Source organism: Cebus imitator, unplaced genomic scaffold (genome assembly GCF_001604975.1).
Source record: "Cebus imitator isolate Cc_AM_T3 unplaced genomic scaffold, Cebus_imitator-1.0 Scaffold71, whole genome shotgun sequence".
Lineage (NCBI taxonomy): Eukaryota > Metazoa > Chordata > Mammalia > Primates > Cebidae > Cebus > Cebus imitator.
The window spans coordinates 5,531,448-5,552,778 of record NW_016107386.1 but is presented as its reverse complement, the minus strand read 5'-3'; the positions used below and the strand labels follow the sequence as shown (position 1 = coordinate 5,552,778).

The window sequence follows — 21,331 nt, the reverse complement described above, 5'->3', positions numbered from 1 at the left end:
AAAAAAAAAAAAAAAGAGTAATTGAAAGAAGATGGATCAAAATAAATATTCAAACTAAAGTGCAAAAATACGAAAAGATGGAAAACCCATAAAGAAGTATGAGACAGAAAGCATGGTGAGAAAGTCTAACATATAATAACAATAAACTTAGAGGTCTTTTCACTACCAGATATCAAGATATTTTATAAATATACTGAAATAATTAAGACAGGATAGTATTGCAGAAGAATAGATAAATATACCAATGGAGGATGGGTGTGGTGGCTCACACCTGTAATCCTAGTAATTTGGGAGGCTAAGGTGGGTGGATCACTTGAGGTCAGGAGTTCAAGGCCAGCCTGGCCAACATGGTGAAACCCCATCTCTACTAAAAACACACAAATTAGCTGGGTGCGGTGGCACGTGTCTGTAATCCCAGCTACTTCGGAGACTGAGGCAGGAGAATTGCTTGAACCTGGGAGCTGAAGGTTGCAGTGAGCCAAGATCATACCACAGCTCTCCACGCTGGGCAAAAGAGTCAGTTATCTGTCTTGAAAAAAAGAATCTATATATATATTTTGTTGTTGTTGTTGTTGCTCCATTAGTGTGTGTGTGTGTGTATATATATACACACATATATATATACGTATATATATGTATGTGTGTGTGTGTGTGTATATATACATATGTATATATATATGTATATATGTATATACCAATGGAACAAAATAGAGAATCCAGAAACAGACCCACATATATATGGACACTTGGTTGATGATAAAGGTAAGATGATTTTCACCTTACTTCACACTAAACATAAAAAAGTTCCAGGTAGATGTAGAGCTGTATGTGAAAGTTAAAACAATAAACCTTTTAGAATTTGACATGTGTAAATGTCTCTATAAACTTAGAGCCAGGAAAGATTTCCTCATTACAGCCCAAGAATCAATAACTATAAAGGAAAAGATTGATAAATTGGACTACATTATCATTCAGAACTTATATTCATCAAAACACACCATTAAGGGAATAAAAGCACTGGCCAGGTGTGGTGGCTCACCCCTGTAATTTCAGCACTTTGGGAGGCTGAGGCGGGTGGCTCACCTGAGGTCAGGAGTTAAGACCAGCCTGGCCATCATGGTGAAGCCCTGTCTCTACTAAAAATACAACAATCTTGCATGTTCTTCACATGTACCCCAAAACCTAAAATGCAATAAAATAAATAAATGGGAAAAAAAAAATTAGCTGGGCATGGTGGCAGGTGCCTGTAATCCCAGCTACTTGGGAGGCTGAGGAGAATTGCTTGAACCTAGAAGGCAGAGGTTGCAGTGAGCCAAGATCACACCATTGCACTCCAGCCTGGGCAATGAGCGAAACTCCGTCTCCAAAAAAAAAAAAAAAAAGAGAGAGAGAGAGCGAGAGAATAAAAGCACAGAGTGGGAGAAGACACAGTCACGCATCACTTAACAGTGGGGATATGTTCCAAGAAATGTGTGCGTCGTTGGGCAATTTTGTCATTGTGTGAACATCATAGAGTGTACTTGCATTACCCCAAATTGTAAAGCTTACTAAATACCTAAGCTTACATGTAGTCTATTATTCCTAGCCTACATGCCTGTCCAGCATGTTACTGTATGGAATACTGTAGGCATTTGCAACACAATGGCAAGTTTTTGTGTATCTAAATATAGCTAACCATAAAAGATACAGTAAAAATAAGGTATAAAAGTTGAAAGATTGTACACCTGTATAAGGCACTTAGCATGAAGAAACCTGCAGGACTGGAAGTTGCTCTGGGTGAGTGGTGAGTGAATATGAAAGCCTACCTAGGACATTACTGTATACTATTATAGACTTTATAAACACTGTACACTTAGTCTACACTAATGTATTTTTAAAATTTCTTGGGCCGGGTATGGTGGCTCATGCCTGTCAGCCCAGGACTTTGGGAGGCTGAGACAGGCAAATCACCAGGTCAGGAGTTCGAGACCAGCCTGGCCAACATGGTGAAACCTCGTCTCCACTAAACATACGAAAAATTAGCTGAGTGTAGTGGCAGGCGCCTGTAATCCCAGCTACTTGGGAGGCTGAGGCAGGAGAATCACTTGAACCCAGGAGGCAGAGGTTGCAGTGAGCCAAGATCACGCCACTGCACTCTAGCCCTGATGACAAGAGCGAGACTCCGTATCAAAAAAAAAAAAAAAAAAAAAAAAAAAAGTTTCTTTCTTCAATAGTAAATTAACCATAGCTTACTGTACTTTTTAATGAATTAATTAATTTAGAGATAGGATCTTGCTCGTCATGGCTCACCACAGACGCAGACCCCTCACTTCAAGCGATTCTTCCACGTCAGCCTCTTGAGTAGCTGGGATTGCAGGTATGAGCCACCAAGCCTGGCTTGTAACTTTTTTACTTTATAAATTTAAAAATTTTTCTTTATAAAATTTTTTATTTTTAAAAACGTTTTGACTCTTTTGTAATAACACTTAGCTTAACACACAAACACATAGTACAGCTATATAAAAATAGTTCCTTTTTAAAAAAATTATCATAAATTTTGTTACTTTCTTTTCTTTTTTTATGCCTTTGGTACTTGAATCAGAACAAAAGTATTTGCTTTATATCTTTATCCTACAAGCTTTTTTCTCTTGAAATTTTTTGTTTACTTTCTAAACTTTTTTAAGACACAGCTGGGCATGGTGGCTCACGCCTGTAATCTCAGCACTTTGGGAGGCCAAGGTGGGCCGATCACCTGAGGTCAGGAGTTCAAGACCAGCCTGGCCAACATGGTGAAACCCCTTCTTTTTAAAAAAAAAAAAAAAAAACTAAGACACAAACACACACATTAGGCTAGGCCTGCACAGGGTCAGGATCATAAATATCACCATCTTCCACCACCACACCTTGTCCTACTGGAAAATCTTCAAGGCCGCATGGAGCACTCATCTCCTATGATAACAATGCCTTCTTCTGGAATATCTCCTGAAGGACCTGACTGAGGCTGTTTTACCAGCCTGGCCAACATGGTGAAACCCTGTCTCTACTAAAAACACAATAAATTTTTTCTTTTTTCATAAGTGGAAGGAGGGCCGGGCGTGGTGGCTCACGCCTGTAATCCAAGCACTTTGGAGGCCAAGACGGGTGGATCACTTGAGGTGGGGAGTTCAAGACCAGCTTGACCAACATGGTGAAATCCTGTCTTAAAAAATAAATAAATAAAGAAGTGGAAGGAGTCAACTCTAAAATAATAGGGGAAAGGTGTAGTATAGTAAATACATAAACCAGTAGCAGAGTTTTCTATTATGAAGTACTATGTGCTACAGCACATCATTGTATGTGCTATACTTTTATGCAACTGGCAGTGCAGCAATAGGTTCTTTTTTTTTTTTTAATACCAGCGTCACCACAAATGTGAAGAATGCATTGCACTACAACATCACGAGGCAATAGGAATTTTTCAGCTCCATTGTAATTATATGGGACACAGACTATGCGGGTCATTGTTGATCAAAATGTCATTATGTGGTGCATGACTGTATTTGCAACCCATGTATTTGAAAGTGGACTTGTGCCCAGAATTTGCAAAGAACTCCTACAAATCAGTGAGATAAAAAAGGCAATGTGATTTTTTTAAATGAGAAAAAATGTGAACAGTCACTTCACAAAATAATATATCCAAACGGTCAATAAACGTATTTTAAAATATTCAACCTCATCAGTCATTAGGGGAATGCATGTTGATAACAAAACAGATAAAACACATGCTCGCCAGAATGACTAAAGTTACTAAGAATAATAATGCCAAGTATCGATGAAGAAATCCTTTATACGTTGCTGGTAAGGGTATAAAATCGTACAATCATTTTGAAAATCAGATGGGCAATATCTATTAAAGGTAGTACTTTGAAATTCTACTCCTAGGTAAATACCTAACAGAAAGTGTGCAACTGTGTATTACTAATGTACCAGAGGGTTCATAATAGCAATATTCACAATAGACCAGATCTGAAAACTCAAATGTCCACCAACAGTAGAAATGAATAAATACGTTGCGGATTATTCATATAATAGAAAAGTCCACAGGAATGATAATGAATGAACTCATGCTAAATGAAACAATAAGGATGAATCAAAAGAAGCCAAACGCAAAAGCATGTGTATTGTAGGATTCCATTTATATGAACCTCAACAAGGCAAAACTAATATGGTATTATAGGTCAGATGGTGGGTACCTTTCTGGAGGAGGCTGTGGGAGATATTGAAGAGGGTATGAAGGAGGCTGCAGAGGTGCTGTTTGTTGTGTTCTGTTCCTTCATTTTGGTGGTGGTTTCGTGGGAACATTCACTCGTTGAGCTGTTATATCAGCAGCTATAACTAATGTTTCTTCTCTGTGTCTATGTTTTGCTTCTTTTTAAATTTTTATTTTATTTTTTGTAGAGACAGGTCTCCCTATGTTGCCCAAGCTGGTCTCGAACTCCTGGCCTCAAGCCATCCTCCCACCTCAACCCCCTAAAGTGCTGGGATTACAGGTGTGAGCCACTGTGCCAGGCCTTTGTTTCAATATAAAGGCTTATTTAAAACAATTCATATGTGCTGACATGGAAAGATGTTTGTAAAACATGAAGTAAAAAATGGTAGACTATCAGAAAATGTAGTTCAGCAATTTTTTAATCAGCTCATCAGAAGGTTCTGATGAATTGCCAAGTTTGGGAGCCTCTGGACTAGATTCTGTGAGCCATGTGGTCCCTTGATCCAATGTATCTGGAGAGTCTGCCTTGGCCTGGGCACTGCCCTCAGCATGACAAGGCATAGAAAATGAAACTGATGGAATCCTTGGGTTTTCAGGATAAGACATAACAAACTTAGATAACTCTGAAACTCTGTTCCAAGGCAGAAAATGATCAGCCCCATAAGGCAGAAACAAATAAACAAAGAGGAATGAGGAAGTTGGGGAAACATCTAAAAAAACATTGCTGGGAGCTACATTGAACTCTGCCTCCTAAACTGCTGTGTCTGCCCCAAATCTGGCCCCTGAGCATGTGAGGGACTAGATGTCAGCCTCTGCCTCCACTTCAGTTGCCTGGGTGAGCCCTGGAATAGATAAATCGCAGCAAAGCTTTACAAGCAATTTTCAGGACAGTTTTCAAGAATCCCTGAAGTTGGCAACTCTCTCCTGGACTTTCAACCCGCATAGAAACTTCTTTATCACTCACCTTCATCACCTCGTCAGCTTTCTTTACATGCACATTTTTTTTTTTTCCTTTCCAAATGACTAAGGAAAATATAGATTGTTTTCACTCACCTGTGTCCTAGATTGACTTTTCCCCTTTAAAGGCTGATATTCCTCTCCTCAGTAAAGACCTCTGTAAAACTTTGTATGACCACCCCAATTCACCCAGCCTCTTCCCTGTGCAACTGAATATGTGCCCAGACTCTAGCTGTCAGTCAGTGTCTGTTTAATATTTTCTTGGAAATGTCTGTTGCTGAAGTTCTCTCACCTTCTGCTTGGTCATGTCTAAGAGACCCACAGAGTATCTGTCACAGTTGAGGAAGGCGCGGACTGTGTACAGGGCTTTGTGGAACTGTCTTTCGATGTCTGTAAGTTCTTCAAAGACTTTGCTCCCAGACCACAGAAGTATCTGAAAAAATACAAAAACAGATTCAAGGATTTTGAGTTGCAAAGTAGTAGCTCACTTAGCTGGAGAATAACAACAATTCTGTAAAGTTCTGTAGAGTTTATTTCACGTAACCTTCACAATAACCCAGATAAATAGGTTAACTATCTCCCATTTTTAGCTTTAGATTTTTTAAAGTTTTTAATTTTTATTTATTTTTTAGGGGCAGAGTTACTCTGTCATCCAGGCTGGAATACAGTAACACAATCATAGCTCACTGTAGCCTCTAACTTCCTGGCTCAAGAAGTTCTCCCATCTCAGCCTCCCCAGTAGCTGGGACTACAGGTGCACACTACTGCACACAGATAATCTTTAAATTTTTTGTAGAAATAATTTTTCATTGTTTCCCAAGCTGGTTTCAAACTTCTGGCTTCAAGCAATCCTCCCACCTTAGCCTCCCAAAGTGCTGGGATTATAGGCATGAGCCACCTTACCCAGCCAATTATCATTCATTAAAAAAAATTTATTTGAAAAATAGAGATGGGGTCTCACTATGTTGCCCAGGCTGGTCTTGATCTTCTGGGCTCAAGCAATCCTCCTGTCTTGGCCTCCCAAAATGCTGGGACTACAGGCGTGAGCCACCATGCCCAGTCCAATTAGCTTCCATTTGTAGACAAAGAAACTGAGGCTCAGGGAGGTGAAGTAACTGAGTGTTACATTGGGTCCAACTCTTTCCCTTTCATTCAACTCATAGGCTTTAATAAAAATAATAAGAAACTTCAATTGAGCCCTAATGCCCTATACAGCTAGTGCTCGACTTATGACCACGGTCGGGACCGTGGACTGGTAGTAACACGATTTGGTCGTAAGTTGAGTAGGCTATATGTACAGTTGAAATGGTGCACGCGGAGATGGTAGTGCTGCCGGAAGCTGGTCCGCACTGTTGTACGCCCAGCTGGGCAACGTTTGCGCTGCCAGACGTGGAGCAGTCGTGGCTACCGATTGCGGTCGTAAAGTTGAATGGTCGTAAGTTGCATAGGTCGTAAGTCGATCAATACCTGTATACATTATCTCATTTACTATTAATGGCAACCTTTCGAGGGTGGCACCATAATCATCCCTATTTTTCAAATGGGGAAACTGAAGCATAGAGAAATTAAGTGACTCGCTTAGGGTCTTAGAGCTAGTCCATGGTTGAGCAGGGATTCAGATCAAAGCCATCTGACTTGGAGCTTGTACATATTACCACTCTGGTATACAGCTTTATAGACAACCACTACCTCATAACACTTGTGATGCTGGCCAGAGACTAGAGAATGCTTCCTAGGCACCTTTATTCCCATCTGCCTGCCAGTCCTGACCACATCAATGCTTCAGGGAAAGGACACGTCCAGTCCATTCCCTTGGCCCAAGCCCCTTACCTGGCCTCGTCGAGTTTCACAGTTGTGCAGGTAACTCAGGTGGTACACCTTCATGATTAGATTTGCAAAATTGAGGTACTTGAGAAGAATCTAAAAATCAAACAGCATGAAGGGAGGCAGATGAGAAGAAGAAATCCATCCTCCGGCGACTTCTACCATCAGCAAATATCTAAATATTTTCAAAGCTTCATCAGAGACAATTTGGGCAGATGGATCCTAGAATGCAGACTCATAAGATGTTGCATGAGTATAAAACTCACAGAATGCAGACTGTTGATGGGAGTGTATAAATGGAACTCACAGAATGTAGAATGTTGATGTTGATGGGAGTGTCTTAATGAAAAATAGCTACTGTTTATTGAATTTTCCTGTTAAATTCCCTATGAGGTTGATACTGAAAAATTATCAACATTTTACAAATAAGAAAACAGAAGTTCAAAGAAGTTAAATAACTTGCACAAGGCAAACAGCTAGATATTGGGAGAGACAGAACAATTATCTCTCTATTCCTGACTTCAAACCCCAATGTCTCAACTATTATTTTATCCTGCCTCCCTCAGAGAACATCAGGTGAATTCCCTTTCTGACAGATGGGGAAACTGAAGCCAGGCCAAAGAGCACACTTGAGGAGACTTCATAGTCTAGGAGAATGTGCTAGCACGGCTACCCTTAGTTTCTAAAGCATTCTTACCTCTTCATCTCTCTTGGTGAAGTGGGAGCCATCCACTTTATTCACAGCCATGATTATGGCTACCACATCCTTCCCATTCATTATGGGTGAAGCCAAGATGCTCTTGGTCTTGTACTCAGTGAGGATGTCCACAAAGTCACAGAAATGCTCATCCTAAAGGAAGGCAGAGATAAGCACAGACAGGCAAATGAAGGGCAAGAACCATGGAACACCCCAAAGCCCCTGCTGACAAATGAATGATGGCACTGCCACCGATTCCCCTTCAATAGGGGCAGGGCCATCAGAGATGACATCTGCCATGGAAGCTTCCAAAATCCAGTAGAAGAAGAAGGTCTGAGATGCAATCCACCGAGGGCTGTGGAGGAGACATGTGCAAAGCAGTGTGGGTGCCAGGGACGGGAGTGAGGGACTGACTTTGCCTGGAGAGAGAGGGTTAGAGAAGGCTTTCTTGAGGTGATGACAATTAATCCCAGAATAAAAACTCAAGGGAGAGCTAAGAGAAAGCCAGGGAAAGACTTTAGTAAGTACAACAGTGATAGTTGCTAGCAGGCAGTGTGCGTGGCATTTTCCCTGCATCATCTTACTTTAATCTTCGCAATAAGCTATGAGATAGGTACCATTAGTAGCCCATCTTACAAGAGGGGGATCTGTAACTCAAGAAGTTTAATGTCATGTGTGGAGAGAGAGAGTGTGTGTTTGTGGTGTGTGTGTGTGCGCGTGTGTAACTCTAGAACCTGCCCTCAGCTCTGCTGCCTCTTAGAGAGGCAGAGACAGAGCAAGAACCTGTCTCTAAAAAAGGAAGGAAGGAAGGGAGGGAGGGAGGGAGGGAGAGAGGGAGGAATTCAGTGAGGGATGCTTTGCATCTATAGATTTCTTCTAGTTGGAGTGGGATTAGACAAATAGTCAACAGCATTATTATCAGTGAAGCTGTTTCAAACCAGGTGAAGGGTAAAGGAATTAAGAGAAGCTTGTAGTGTTGTACTTGAGTTAACATTTGAGGATTAAGCAAAATCTCTGAAAAGGCCTTAGTCAAGAAGTGGTACCTGCGTCATTTTCTAAGCTACTGATGAGTGCCTGAGCACAGAGGCCTGGGTGGGGTATGCTTGGGTTCATTTCATGAAGTCATTTTAGTTTCCCATTGTTCACTTCTATCAGGGAAAGCAAATACCTGGGCCTCACCTGCATCCAAGGCAGATGTTACTAAATCTACCAGAAAGCTCTTTCCCGCTGAGTTCTCAGTCCTGGAACTCCCCTCATGAGCAATCCTCCTGCCGATTGACTGACATTTACATGATCATTGTCATCCCTATATATTCAGCATGTAAAATGTTCTAAACAATCATGCCGTAGAACCTCAGATTATTAAAGGCGGAAGGAGACTTAGAAGGCAATTAGCTCAAACTATTAAAAGTAATGGCAAAAACCATGATTACTTTTGCACCAGCCTGAATTTATTTATTTATTTATTTATTTATTTTAAGTACAATTTCCATTTCATTTTTATCCAGAGAATAGTTCGTCTTCTGCTTTAAGGACTCAGCTCCCTACACGGGCTTTGGTGGAGGCCGTGGGGCAGCACCCACAGGTCTACATCGTAGTGGGGGTGTTTGGTCCCTGTGGGCTTCATGAGATCGATTCCTAACTACTTTGCTGTGAACTACACAACTCACACAATAATGTAGCTTCACACACAGCTTGGGAAGCACATCGAAGGCATCCAAGACACTTGCTTCAGAAATGTCCCTGACTGCTGTGGCCTCCACTACGTTCAAATGACGAATTTCTTAATGGCCTTGTCCTTGGGCACACGTCAGGCACAGTTCGTGCAGTGAACAGGCTGCACGTGGCCATGGCCCTTTTTGGCACGACCATTGCTTCTTCTTTTCTTTGTCATCTTGGAGGCACGGACCGGAGCAACCTATATTTATTTTAAAGCCCAGAATCAAAGACTGAGCTAGCGAAAGCCCAAAGTTATTCATTCATTCAGCTAGCATTAAGAGAGTGCTATCTAGATGCTAGGTACTCTTCCAGACCCTGAAACTACAGCAATGAACAAGAAGAATGAATTTCTTGCTCTGGTGAAGCTTACATTCAAAGGGGGAGACAGAGAAAAAAGCCTGAGACAACTGCTTTGAAGAAAATGGACTGGATGGTGCTATAGAGAGCGATGAATCAGATGGCAGGCTGGTGAGCAGGGAGCCTTCTTGGAAGATGGAATGCTGAGCTAAGAGCTGAAGGATCAAGAGAACCAGGTATATGAAGCACATTCTAAGCACAGAGCATGCAAAGGCCAGGAGGTGGGAATGAGGTTGGCCCTTGTGAGGAACAGAAAGATCAGTGTACCTGAAGCATAGAGAGGTAAAAGGAGAGGGAAAGTGGAGGGCAAGGAAGTTAGAGGGCAGGCAGGGGCCAGATCCAGCAGGGCCTTGGAGGCCACGAGATTTCATTTTTATGTACGTATGTATGTATGTATTTTTGAGACAGAGTCTTGCTCTGCCATCCAGGCTGGAATGCATGAGCCATCATGGCTCACTGCAGCCCCAACCTCCTTCCTACAGGGGTGTACCACCATACCCAACTCATTTTTGTATTTTTTGTAATGATGGGATTTTGCTGTGTTGCCCAGGGCAGTCCCAAACTGCTGGGGTCAAGTGATCCTCCCACCTCAGCCTCCCAAAGTGCCGGGTTTACAGGTGTGAGTCCACATCTGGCTGAGTTTGGATTTTAAAGTGCCGTGCAGCACTACTTCTCATTCCCAGATTCCTCATTTCCCCTTTGCAAACATTCACAGCGCCAAGCTCTGTTGCGTCTCATAATGAGATCTACTATTTACTGAGTAATAATGACGCACTAGGCTCAGAGCTAGACAACTTACATATATTATCTCATTAACTCTCACATCAGCCCTGCCAAATAGAACCGCCACCTTCCCCATTTCATAGACAACTCCCTTGCGGTAAGTGGCACAATTGCTCCACTCATTCATTCATTGATTCACTGATTGATTGATTCATTCATATTCATTGAGCACTGACTATGCCAGGCATTATATATGCAAAGAGCTGTAAGATGAGGTTGTTCTCACTGGTTCTCATGGTATAGTGGATTATCGTGTAAAACATGAGCCCATGACTCAAAGCATGTGAAGCAGACCACCCTGGGGGCCCAGAGAAGGAGAAACTTGTCCTATGAGTGGCTTCAACAGCCACTCAGAACATTGTCAGTGGTTGAAAACTCTTTGAGCTTCAGTTTTCCCTTTGGTGAAGTCAGGGTATTGGATAAGGCCCTCTTTGAGGGTTTTTCTTTTTTTTTCCCTGTTCTAGCGTGCTGGGTGCCATGTCTCACAGGAAATGAAGGAAAGCAGGGGCAGACAACAAATGTGAGAGGGTCTAGAAATGACAGTCATCTCAGGTACGGTCTTCAGAAACGGGATTTATCAGCCATAGGAAGTGCAGGAGAAGGGCTGACATTTACTCATTCACTCACTCAATAAACTATAGTAAGTACTCACTCTGTCCCAGACACTGGGCTAGGTGCCAGGGACCAGTGGTGAATAACACAGACAGGGACAGATGGGCCCTGTGGGTTTTCCCGAAAGGAGAAAGAGGAAAGGATTGATACACGAGTACATGCTGAATGACAAGTGGGCAGCCTTCCCAATGAAATTTGAATTTCAGGTAAACTAGAAATAATTTTTTTTAGTATAACTATGTATAAAATATTGCATGGGACCTTCTTTTACTCAAATATTCTTCTTTGTTTATCTAAAATTCAAACTCTACTGGGCGTCTTATATTTTATCTGGCAGTCCTCTGGCAAGTCTTTCTGATGCAATTCTCAAGATAAGTAGGAATTTGGAGGGGGTGGGGAAGTTCATTACAGTCCAAAAGAACTTCCTTTGTGATTTCACATTTCAACAATGCAGCAATTGCAACCCTTTCCCAGGTTTGTAGAGGGTGCTGAAGGCTGACAATATCACTTTTTGGTGGTTCAGAAAGAATCTAGACCCTTGCCTACAACACCTTCCTCCTCCTCTTCACCCAGCCCTAGTCTCCATTTGGTAGTCAAGGTTGCCTTCTACCCAGAGCCGCGAATTGAGTAAGATTTCCTGATGTAAACACATGCAAATACCAAGTATACAGGGATGACTGGCATGGACGGCCTTCACCTGCAGGCCCAAGTCACTGGCCAGAGAGAGTGACTCAGGCCCCAAAAGTTTCCAGGGAAGGTGAGGTGTGGTTTCCCGGGTAAACTCTGAGGGAGGAATAGAAGGCAACAGGCCATCCCTTAGCACAGACGCTCTGCAAACTGCTAAGCCAGGATCTTCTAGAATCAGAAAAACATCCTGTATCCTCAATCCCTTAACACCAGGGTATATAGAAGCTCTCAGCATCTCTGTCTTCTGTTTTCCCACAAACAGAATCTAAACTGAAAGCTCCAGAAGGGCAAGACTGGATTCTCCTCCAAATTCCACCCAAACCTGGCACAGCCTCCATCACTTAGAATAGATCCTTAACAACAACAACAAAAGAGTTGTAATAGGAACAAGGAATGGGAGTTGCCAATAGGAGTCATTACGGTGTGCCAAGAACACTGCTAATGAGAAATCATTCACTCATTTAATGTTTACAACAAACAACGCTGTGGGGTGGGTATTATTACCCCATCTTACAAAATATGAAATAAACCCAGTCAAGCTAAATGGTTTACCAGGACCACATTCTTAGAAAGTGACAGAGTCCTGGTTCACGTCCAGATCTGACCTCACAGCATGAGATCTTAACTCTCTGCTGCATGATCCAATGACCTTGCTCAAATAAAGCCCAGTGCCATGCCCTCATTTTCTAAAGAGGGAGGGCGTACAGAAGAGCAGAGCAATTAAGAGGAATTAAGGATCTGTAATGACTGCCTGGCTGAACCAGCCAGTAAAAAAAAAAAAAAAGAGTGTGAGCTCAAGGTCAGTGCCTGGGTTCAAATCATTCCCAGTCTGCCAGGGTTGTTTTTTTTTTTCACTTTTTTTTATTATTATACTTTAAGTTCTGGGGTACATGTGCAGAATGTGCAGGTTTATTACATAGGTATACACGTGCCAGGTTGGTTTGCTGCAGCCATTCCCCCGTCATCTACATTAGGTATTTCTCCTATCCCTCCCCCATCCCCCTTCTCTCTGCCATTTTTTCTTTTCTTAGGTGGCTGAGTGAAGCAGTAGGAATGGATGGGGACAAAGAAATCTATAACTTACTGTGATCAATTAGTTATAAACACCTGTGTGCCTGGACCAGCCGGAGTCTGCCACTTTCTATCTGCATAACCCTGAGCAAGTTACCAACACTTTGTGGGTTTCTGCTTCATCATCTGTGAAACAGGGATAATGACAGTTATGACACAGATTGATATGAATGGAAACGAGTAAGGCAGTCCCTGTCGGCTACAGTTACAATCCAGGAAGAGTCGAAGGGAGAATAGACTCCAGTCCAGTTGGATGAGTCCTCCAGAAAGTCTCCTGAGTGCAGCCCCATTGCCTGGCCCCTGGATGCCCAAGGGGAGATGACGGGATACACGCACCTTGTGTGGGAGCCCACCGGGTGTGCTTTCCACAGAGACACACCAAGAAACCCAAGTCTAAAAGATGACCTGTTTGCATTCTTTTATTTTTTTTTTGAGACGGAGTTTTGCTCTTGTTGCCCAGGCTGGAGTGCCATGGCTCGGTCTTGGCTCACTGCAACCTCCACCTCCCAGGTTCAAGAGATTCTCCTGCCTCAGCCTCCCAAATAGTGGGGATTACAGGTGCCCACCACCATGCCTGGCTAATTTTTGTATGTTTAGTAAAGACAGGGTTTCACCATGTTGGCCAGGCTGGTCTTGAACTCCTGACCCCAAGTGATTCGCCTGCCTTGGCCTCCGAGAGTACTGAGATTACAGGCCTGAGCTACTGCACCCTGATGACCTGCTTGAATTCTTGCCCTAATGCAAGTGAAGTGTTAGCAAGCCTCTGCCCAAGCTCTCCTGGGATTAGTTTCTTTGTCTATTAAATAAGGCAGTCGGATAAGACAGTCTCTGAAGCCCACTTCCTCCCCGATTTTTAACCTTGAGACCCTTAATCTGAAGTAAAGCCAGAGGTAAAATGAGCACAAAATCACACCATGTCTAGAGACTGGATTTTGGAAATGCCCAAACACAGCTCCTGTTTTGGCCAGTGCAGCAGTGAATGAGACCTGCATGGGCCCTGCCACGATGGGACAAACATTCTTTTGGGTGAGATAGAGTTAAAGAAAGTATTGCATAATTACTTGATTGTGAGTCTTTTCTACCAAGTGCTTCCAAGCACATGCTTTGTGCCAGACACTGTGCTGGGTCCTGGAATAAATGCCTGGTGGACAAGGCAGACCTGGTCCCTGACCTCCAGGGCTTATTATGAGAGATGGCTTAGGGAGGAGGCTCTAACAGGGGGATTAGAAAGGGCCTCCCTGAGGACATGACTTTTCCTGAAGGTGAATAGGAGCTGGCCTGGACAGAGGGCTAGGTGGAGAACTGCATTACTGCCTTTAAAAGCCAACGTCCAGAGACAGGGTGTGATTTGCTCAAGGTGATCAAAGAAGTCTTTGTCAGAACTGCCAGTAGAATCTCAGGGAACTGTGGACTCCTGAAAGAAAGAGCCAATGTTTAACCAAGTGATCAGTGTTTAACACTTCCAGTAATGGGACAGACTGCCATTATGCCCTGCATGTAAAGCACGAAGGAAAATACCTCTGTGGCGCTCCTGCCAGAAATGCATGACCTAGATCTAATCATGAAGAAATATCAGACAAGTCCAAAAGAAGGGACATTTCCACAAAAGATTTGGTTTGTACCCTTCAAAAATGTCAGTGCCATGGAAAACAAAGACAGACTGAGGAACTGTCTCAGATTCAAGGAGACTGAAAAGACAGTGCTACATGGGTGTCTGAGACAAATGACAATTTTGAATATGAACTGTTCATTAGATCATGGTGTTGCAGCTTTTTTCTTTACTTTTTAGCAATTTTTTTCTTTTTTCTTTTCGCCCAGTTGATTGGATGGTTCCTTTCCTTTCGTTCCCCTTCCCCTTCCCTTCCTTTCCTTTCCTTTTTCCTTTCCTTTCCTTGACAGGGTCACACTCTGTCACCCAGGCTGCAGTGCTGTGACGCAATCATGGCTCACTGCAGCCTCAACCTCCTGGGCTCAGGCAATGCTCCCACCTCAGCCTCCAGAGTAGCTGGGACCACAGGTGGGCACCACACCCAGCTAGTTTTTTTTTTTTTTTTTTTTTTGTAAAGACAGGGGTCTCCCTATCTTGCTTAGTCTGGTCTCAAACTTCTGGGCTCAAGTGATCTTCCCACCTCAGCCTCCCAAAGTGCTCGGATTACAGGTGTGCACCACCACACCCAGCCTTTTTTCATTTTTTCTTCTTCTTCAAGACAGGTTGTTGCTATATTTCCCAGGCTGGAGTGCGGTGTTATTCACAGGTGCGATCCCACTACTAACCAGCACGGGAATTTGACCTGCTCTCTTTCTGACCTGGGCTGGTTTACCCCACCTTAGGCAGCCTGATGGACCCTCACTCCTGGGAAGTCACCATATTGATGCTGACCACTGGTGTGCACCACCACACCCAGCTAATTTTTTGATTTTTTGTAGAGACAGGAGTTTCCCTATGTTGCACAAGCTAGTCTCATACTCCTGGGCTCAAGTGATCCTCCTGCCTCAGCCTCCCAAGTAGATGGGACTACAGGTATGTGATATTACTCCCAGCAGATAATGGTATTGTATCCACATTACATTTCTATGATTCCATCATTGTACTGTGGATAGGGAAGAAATGTCCCTGTTCTGGAGTGCTGTGTGGAAGTACTGTGGAGGTACTGTGTGGAAGTACTGTGGAAGTACTATGGAGGTACTATGGAAGTACTGTGGAAGTACTTTGGAGGTATTGTGGAAGTACTATGTGGAAGTACTGTGGATGTACTATGGAGGTACTGTGGAAGGTGCATTTCCAGAACAGGGACATTTCTTACCTATCCACAGTACAATGATGGGAGCATTGCCAGCACTTAGAGACAAAGGGCATGATGTCTGCAACTTTCTCCCAAGTGGGTCAGAGAAAATGGAGAGAGAAAGCAAATGTGGCAAGATGTTAATGAAAGATAAATTTGGATGAAAGACATACAATTATTTGTATTATTTTAAACTTTTCTGTTAAGTTTGAAATTTTTTTTTTCTGCAAGGCACGGTGGATCACCCCTGTAATCCTAGCACTTTGGGAGGCCAAGGTGGGCAGAATCACCTGAGGCTGGGAGTTCGAGACCAGGCTGGCCAATATGGAGAAACCCCGTCTATATTAAAAAATGAAAAAAATTAGCCGAGTGTGGTGGCAAGTGCCTGTAATCCCAGGTACACTGGAGGCTGAGGCAGGAGAATCACTTGAAGCCGGGAGGTGGCGGTTGTGGTGAGCGAGATTGCACCGTTGCACTCCAGCCTGGGCAACAAGAGCAAAACTGCATCTCAAAAAAAAAAAAAAAGAAAGAAAGAATTTCCAAAGCAAATTTCATGCCCTGATTAAAAAAGAATTGCCCATTTTTGCATAAAATACAAAAAAAAAAAAAGAAAGAAAGAATTTTTTTTTTCAAAATAAAGAATTATGAGTAAATAATAAATAAAGAGAAGCCCCATGTTGTACCAGCCTAGTCTTGGTGGCCAATAGCCCCCCACCCCACTTGCACCCCAGAACCCCATGGAATAATGCCCCATGCCCTCTCTCTCTCTCATGGGGAAAAGAGTACCTCCTCTGTGTTGGGAACGTTAGCAATCTTCTTAGAGTGTGCGACGTGGCCCACAACGCCCATGTCCAAAGGGAAGACGATCTCCTGGTCGGACATCACCAGGCAGTCCTCAAGGACAGCATCCTTGTGGACATTGAAAATCCGGGTGGCCAGCTCCGCGATCCCGTTGCGGGTCCTGTACATGAACAGGCTCATGCGGTCTGCCTGCAGGAGAAAGCACAGCTTCTTCATGACGTTGAAGATGCATTTCTCTGTCTGTAAATTGTCCTGAAAGTCCCGCAGGAGATCAAAGATGATTTCACTCTCCTCCACGCTGCTCGGGGAGTGGTAGTTGCTGAAGTCCACGGCAGCCTCCTTGGCCCCAAGGAGGTCGGAGATGACCTTGGCTCGGTAGTGGAGGTGGTAGTACTGTTTGGCAAAGCCAATATTCGAGTCCAGGAACTTCTCCACCTCCTCTGCTGTCACTTCGCCCATGGCTGGGAGTCCCACTGACTACTCTGTAGAAGGACTGGGGTGGAGGCCTTCCAAAGGTAGTTTTGCAGTCGGCACCAAGTCCAACCTGGACTTCTCTGGGTCTTGTCTGCAAAACATACTGAGATGGCCTCATAGGAGCAGGGGGAGCAGGCTTGGGAGATTAAGTCATTAATATTTCTCAAGAACAAGGATTATGAGGATCAGTGTGTTCCAGATGCTGCAGGGCCAGAGGGGAGAAGGCGAGAGTTTTCTTTCACCTTGTTCTAGTAAGAGCTAAGAAGAAATATCTGCACAGAGCAGGAGGTGGTCTCCAGCACCACCAAAGCTGAGGTTGCAAAAAGGCAGCACAGGGACACTCTACTTGCTGTGGGTGTGTTTTCTCTGCCCTCTGTTAGTTTTCTTAAATATCTGACCCAGAAGACTGACATTTACTGTTTAGGAGATTTGTTTGGCTCCCCTGTCCATGTCCCTCCATGGCAGGAATGGCTGAAGCTGAGAAGTGACTGCATGCCAGACTCTGCATACCCCGGCCCCTTGCCTCACCCTTCCACTCCCCCTCCCGGGGGCTTCTCCCATGTGGTCTTTCACTGTTCAGGGCCTCTCGGCCTGCTGTCCTCATGTACATTACGGGTCTGGTACCTGTAGTCTCCCATTTCACAACCTTGGCACTAAAGTTTTTATCAGCTTTAGATTTCAATGACTCTCTAATTTTAGCAACCTAAGGGCCATTATAAAACAACACACCTTTCTCAGTTTTCCCTTTATTCCAAAAGTAATACATATTATATTCACTGTCGAACATACCCAAAGAAGACAATTAAAATCACCCATAATCCTGTTACTCAGAGGTAACCTCTAGTTAACATTTTATTTTTTACCTCTAGTTAACTCTATCCATTTCACAGAGCCTTAACTTTAAAAATCTGTTTCCCTTCAACCCACTCGATCTTTCTCCTGGTGCTTTAATGTGTTTTTGCTGGCTTCAGCCTGGACTTTCTTAGGTTGTCTGTCAGAAGTACACACACAGTGGGCTGGGTGTGGTGGGAGGCCGAGGTGGGTGGATCACTTGAGGTCAGGAGTTCAAGACCAGACTGGGTAACATGGTGAAACCCCATTCTACTGAAAATACAAAAATTAGCCAGCATGGTGGCACCGCCTGTAATCCTAGTTACTCGGGAGGCTGAGGCAGGAGAACTGCTTGAACCCAGGAGGTAGAGGTTGCAGTGAGCCAAAATCGTGCCATTGCACTCCCAGCCTGGGTGACAAGAGCTAGACTTTGTCAAAAGAAGAAAGAGAGAGAGAGAAAGAAAGAAAGAGAGAGAGAGAGAAAGAAAAAGAAAGAGAGAGAGAAAGAGAGAGGTCCGCACAATAGTCCACGTTCTATCAACTCCAGTGAATCTTTGAAATACCAGAATCCTAAGACGCCCCTGCTGCCCACTAGGAAGGAGGCAGAGCACTTTCCTTTCTGGATGAGACTTACTTTAGCTTCCATGACTATATCTGCTAGAGCCTGTGTTGTAAACTATGTGGAATGCATAATTATAGACAGTTGCTAGCACTTTGAACTCTGTAAATGCCTTGAAAGTAGATTGCCTCCTTTGTTGTATAACGTAATAAATTTTGGGGCACTGCACCCATCCAGCACAGGTGTCCACTCCCCACCCCCGATCTGGCAGCTTGCGCAGCAACACGAACCTTCCAGACACTCCCATCACAAAGAACTAGAACTCTGGCCCAATGTGTTTTCTCAGCTCTCTGCACGCCATCTCCTTCTTTACTTCCAGATTTCAGGTCATACAGGTCATCTCTAGTTATCTTATCCCAAGTGGCCTCCAAATACCCCCTCCCTGGTTTCTACCTGTCATATCGGCCTATTTATTTTTTCTGTTACATTTATTACTATTGGCAATCGTCATGTTTGTTTTTTGTTTCCTTGTCCTGTTGTCTGTCCTCCCACTACACTGTGAGCTTCGTGAGGGCAGGGAGCTGTCAGGGTTGATTCCCTAGGCCTTGCAAGGGTTCCTGGCACATCCTTGGTATTCAGATATTGTGATATATATATTTGGCCTTCAACTCTATTTCCAGATAACGCGACTTCTAACATCCTTAGAATCTCTAGGGTGATGTATTTTTGTATACTAATAATGATTGACTGGTGCCTGGTAATCCCTAGGTAGATTCAGGCTGGGTGGCTGGTTGCCTGAAAGACTAAGCCACAGTTAGAGGGTGGGACTTTCAACCCACCCTCCACCTCCAGGGCGGGGAAAGGGGCCCAACGCTTTAGTTGATCATCAGTGTCCAATGGTTTAATCAATCATGCCTGTGTAATGAAACCTCCATAAAAACTCTAAAGGACAGGGCTCAGATAAGCTTCTGGACAGCTGAACACATGGAGGTTCCTAGAGGGAAACGTCCAAGCCCAGAGTCTCTTCCCTGACACCTCGCCCAATGCCGGTCTTCATCTGTATCCTTTGTGATATCCTTTATAACAAATCAGTAAAGGTAAGTAAATTTCCTTGAGTTCTGTGAGCCGCTCTAGTAATTAATTGAACCCAAAGAGGAGGTCATGGGAACTTCAACTTGAATCTGGCTGGTCAGAAGTACTGCAGGCCCAAAGGTGAGGCACAGGGAAACAGTCTTGCAGGACTGAGCTCTCAACCTAGGGGATCTGAGGCTCTCTCCAGGTACATAATGTCAGAATTTAATTGAATTAGAAGATCCTGCTCAGTAAATGAGCAAAAATAAATAAATAAATAAATAAAAGAAGATCCGTGTGAGTTGGGCTATACCTGTAGTATTCAAGAGGCTGAGGTGGGAGGATTAATTGAGCCCAGAAGTTGGAGACCAGCTAGGTTCAAGTGAGACCTTCATCTCTCAAAAAAAAAAAAAAAATTCCTATAGTACCCAGTTCCCAAGTGTTGGCCTATCAAATAGTAACCAGCCCAATACTGCTTAGGAGACATTAGACACATTCACGGTGGCAGGGCCATGAACTCTATATCATGATTATCTTTCAGGGGTATTTCCCATTCTTTTTTTTTTTTTTTAAGACAGGGTCTCACTCTGTCACCCAGGCTAGAATGCAGTGGCACGATCTCAGTTCACTGTAACCTCCACCTCCAGGATCCTCCCACCTCAGTCACCTGAGTAGTTGGGACTAAAGGTGTACACTTCCATGCCCAGCTAATTTTTGCATTTTTCATAGAGATGGGGGTCTCACTATGTTGCCCAAGCTGGTCTTGAACTCCTGGATTGAAGTGATCTACCCACCTCAGCTTCCCAAAGTGCTGGGATTATAGGTATGAGCCACTATGCCCAGCCTGTCCCATTCATGTTAATTATTGCAAAGCATTTCACTGTATAGGGGTACTGGAACACCATAGTACTACCCTCCACAGCCAGGTTTTTCAACCTTGACACTATCAACATTTTGGGTCCAGTAATTCTTTGTCATGGGAGGCTGTCCTATATGTTGCAGGATGTTTACTCTGATTTCTATCCTAGACAACAGTAACATCTGCCTCAAGTTGTAACAACCAAAAATATCTCTAGACATTTCCAAATTACCCCAGTTGAGATCCATTATCCCATAGTTAGATATTTCTGTTGTTTCTAATTTCCTAATATTAGAAACAATGTTGTAAGGAACATCCTTACCTCTTAGTAAAAAATACCTAGAAGTGAAATTCCAGATGATGTGCAGCTATCTAAGAGTTTGATAAATAATGTCAGATTTTGTCTCCAAGGCTTTACCAGTGTGAACGACAGTGCCTGTCCCTAACCCCTACCCCACCTCTCAACAACATCCTGCTGCCTAGGAAATGAAACACTTTTTCTTAATCCTGGCATTAACAGCTCTCTAGAACGTGTCCCCAACACTTCTTACTTTGTTTTCCACAATTTCTCTACACATATTCCAAGCTTCACCCTAATGTTTTCATTCTTTTTTGGTTTTGCCTCTTTATTCTTGCTGTGCCCTTTACCTATCCCTTACCTCTCAATCCAAACGTCATTACTTCTGTTGATTCTTCTTTGATATCCCATTTAGACTTTGTGCTTGCAACTCCCAAGCTATTGGTTTCCTTCCATTCTAAGGGGAGTTGCTACATTCTAGGTTGTGTTATTTCTGCACACCTGTACTTTCATCAAGAACAAACTCCTTGAATTAGAGGAGTAAAACTTAGCCCATTTAAAAAATTCTCCTAGAGCCAGGCATGATGGCTCATGCCTGTAATTCCAACTACGCAGGAAGCTAAGGCTGGAGGATCGTTGGAGGCCAGGAGTTTTACGCTGCAGTGAGCTATGATCACGCCACTGCATTCCAGCTTGAGCAACAGAGTGAGACCCTGTCTC

The 21,331-nt window shown here is 43.5% G+C and overlaps 1 protein-coding gene across 2 annotated transcripts in view; it reads right to left on the bottom strand.

The window, feature by feature from the left end:
- PDE6A (phosphodiesterase 6A) overlaps window positions 1–17,146 on the bottom strand; it is an 87,589-nt gene extending 70,443 nt beyond the window's left edge. For both annotated transcript variants that reach the window (XM_037739548.1, XM_017531322.2), the window contains exons 1-4: window positions 16,505–17,146; window positions 7,707–7,859; window positions 7,016–7,105; window positions 5,478–5,618 (exon numbers count right to left, since the gene is read on the bottom strand). In XM_037739548.1, coding sequence (XP_037595476.1) covers window positions 5,478–5,618; window positions 7,016–7,105; window positions 7,707–7,859; window positions 16,505–16,978 — 858 coding nt within the window. In that variant the 5' untranslated portion in view covers window positions 16,979–17,146. The remainder of the gene's footprint in view (window positions 1–5,477; window positions 5,619–7,015; window positions 7,106–7,706; window positions 7,860–16,504) is intronic.
- Between the last annotated feature and the right edge of the window lie 4,185 nt (window positions 17,147–21,331).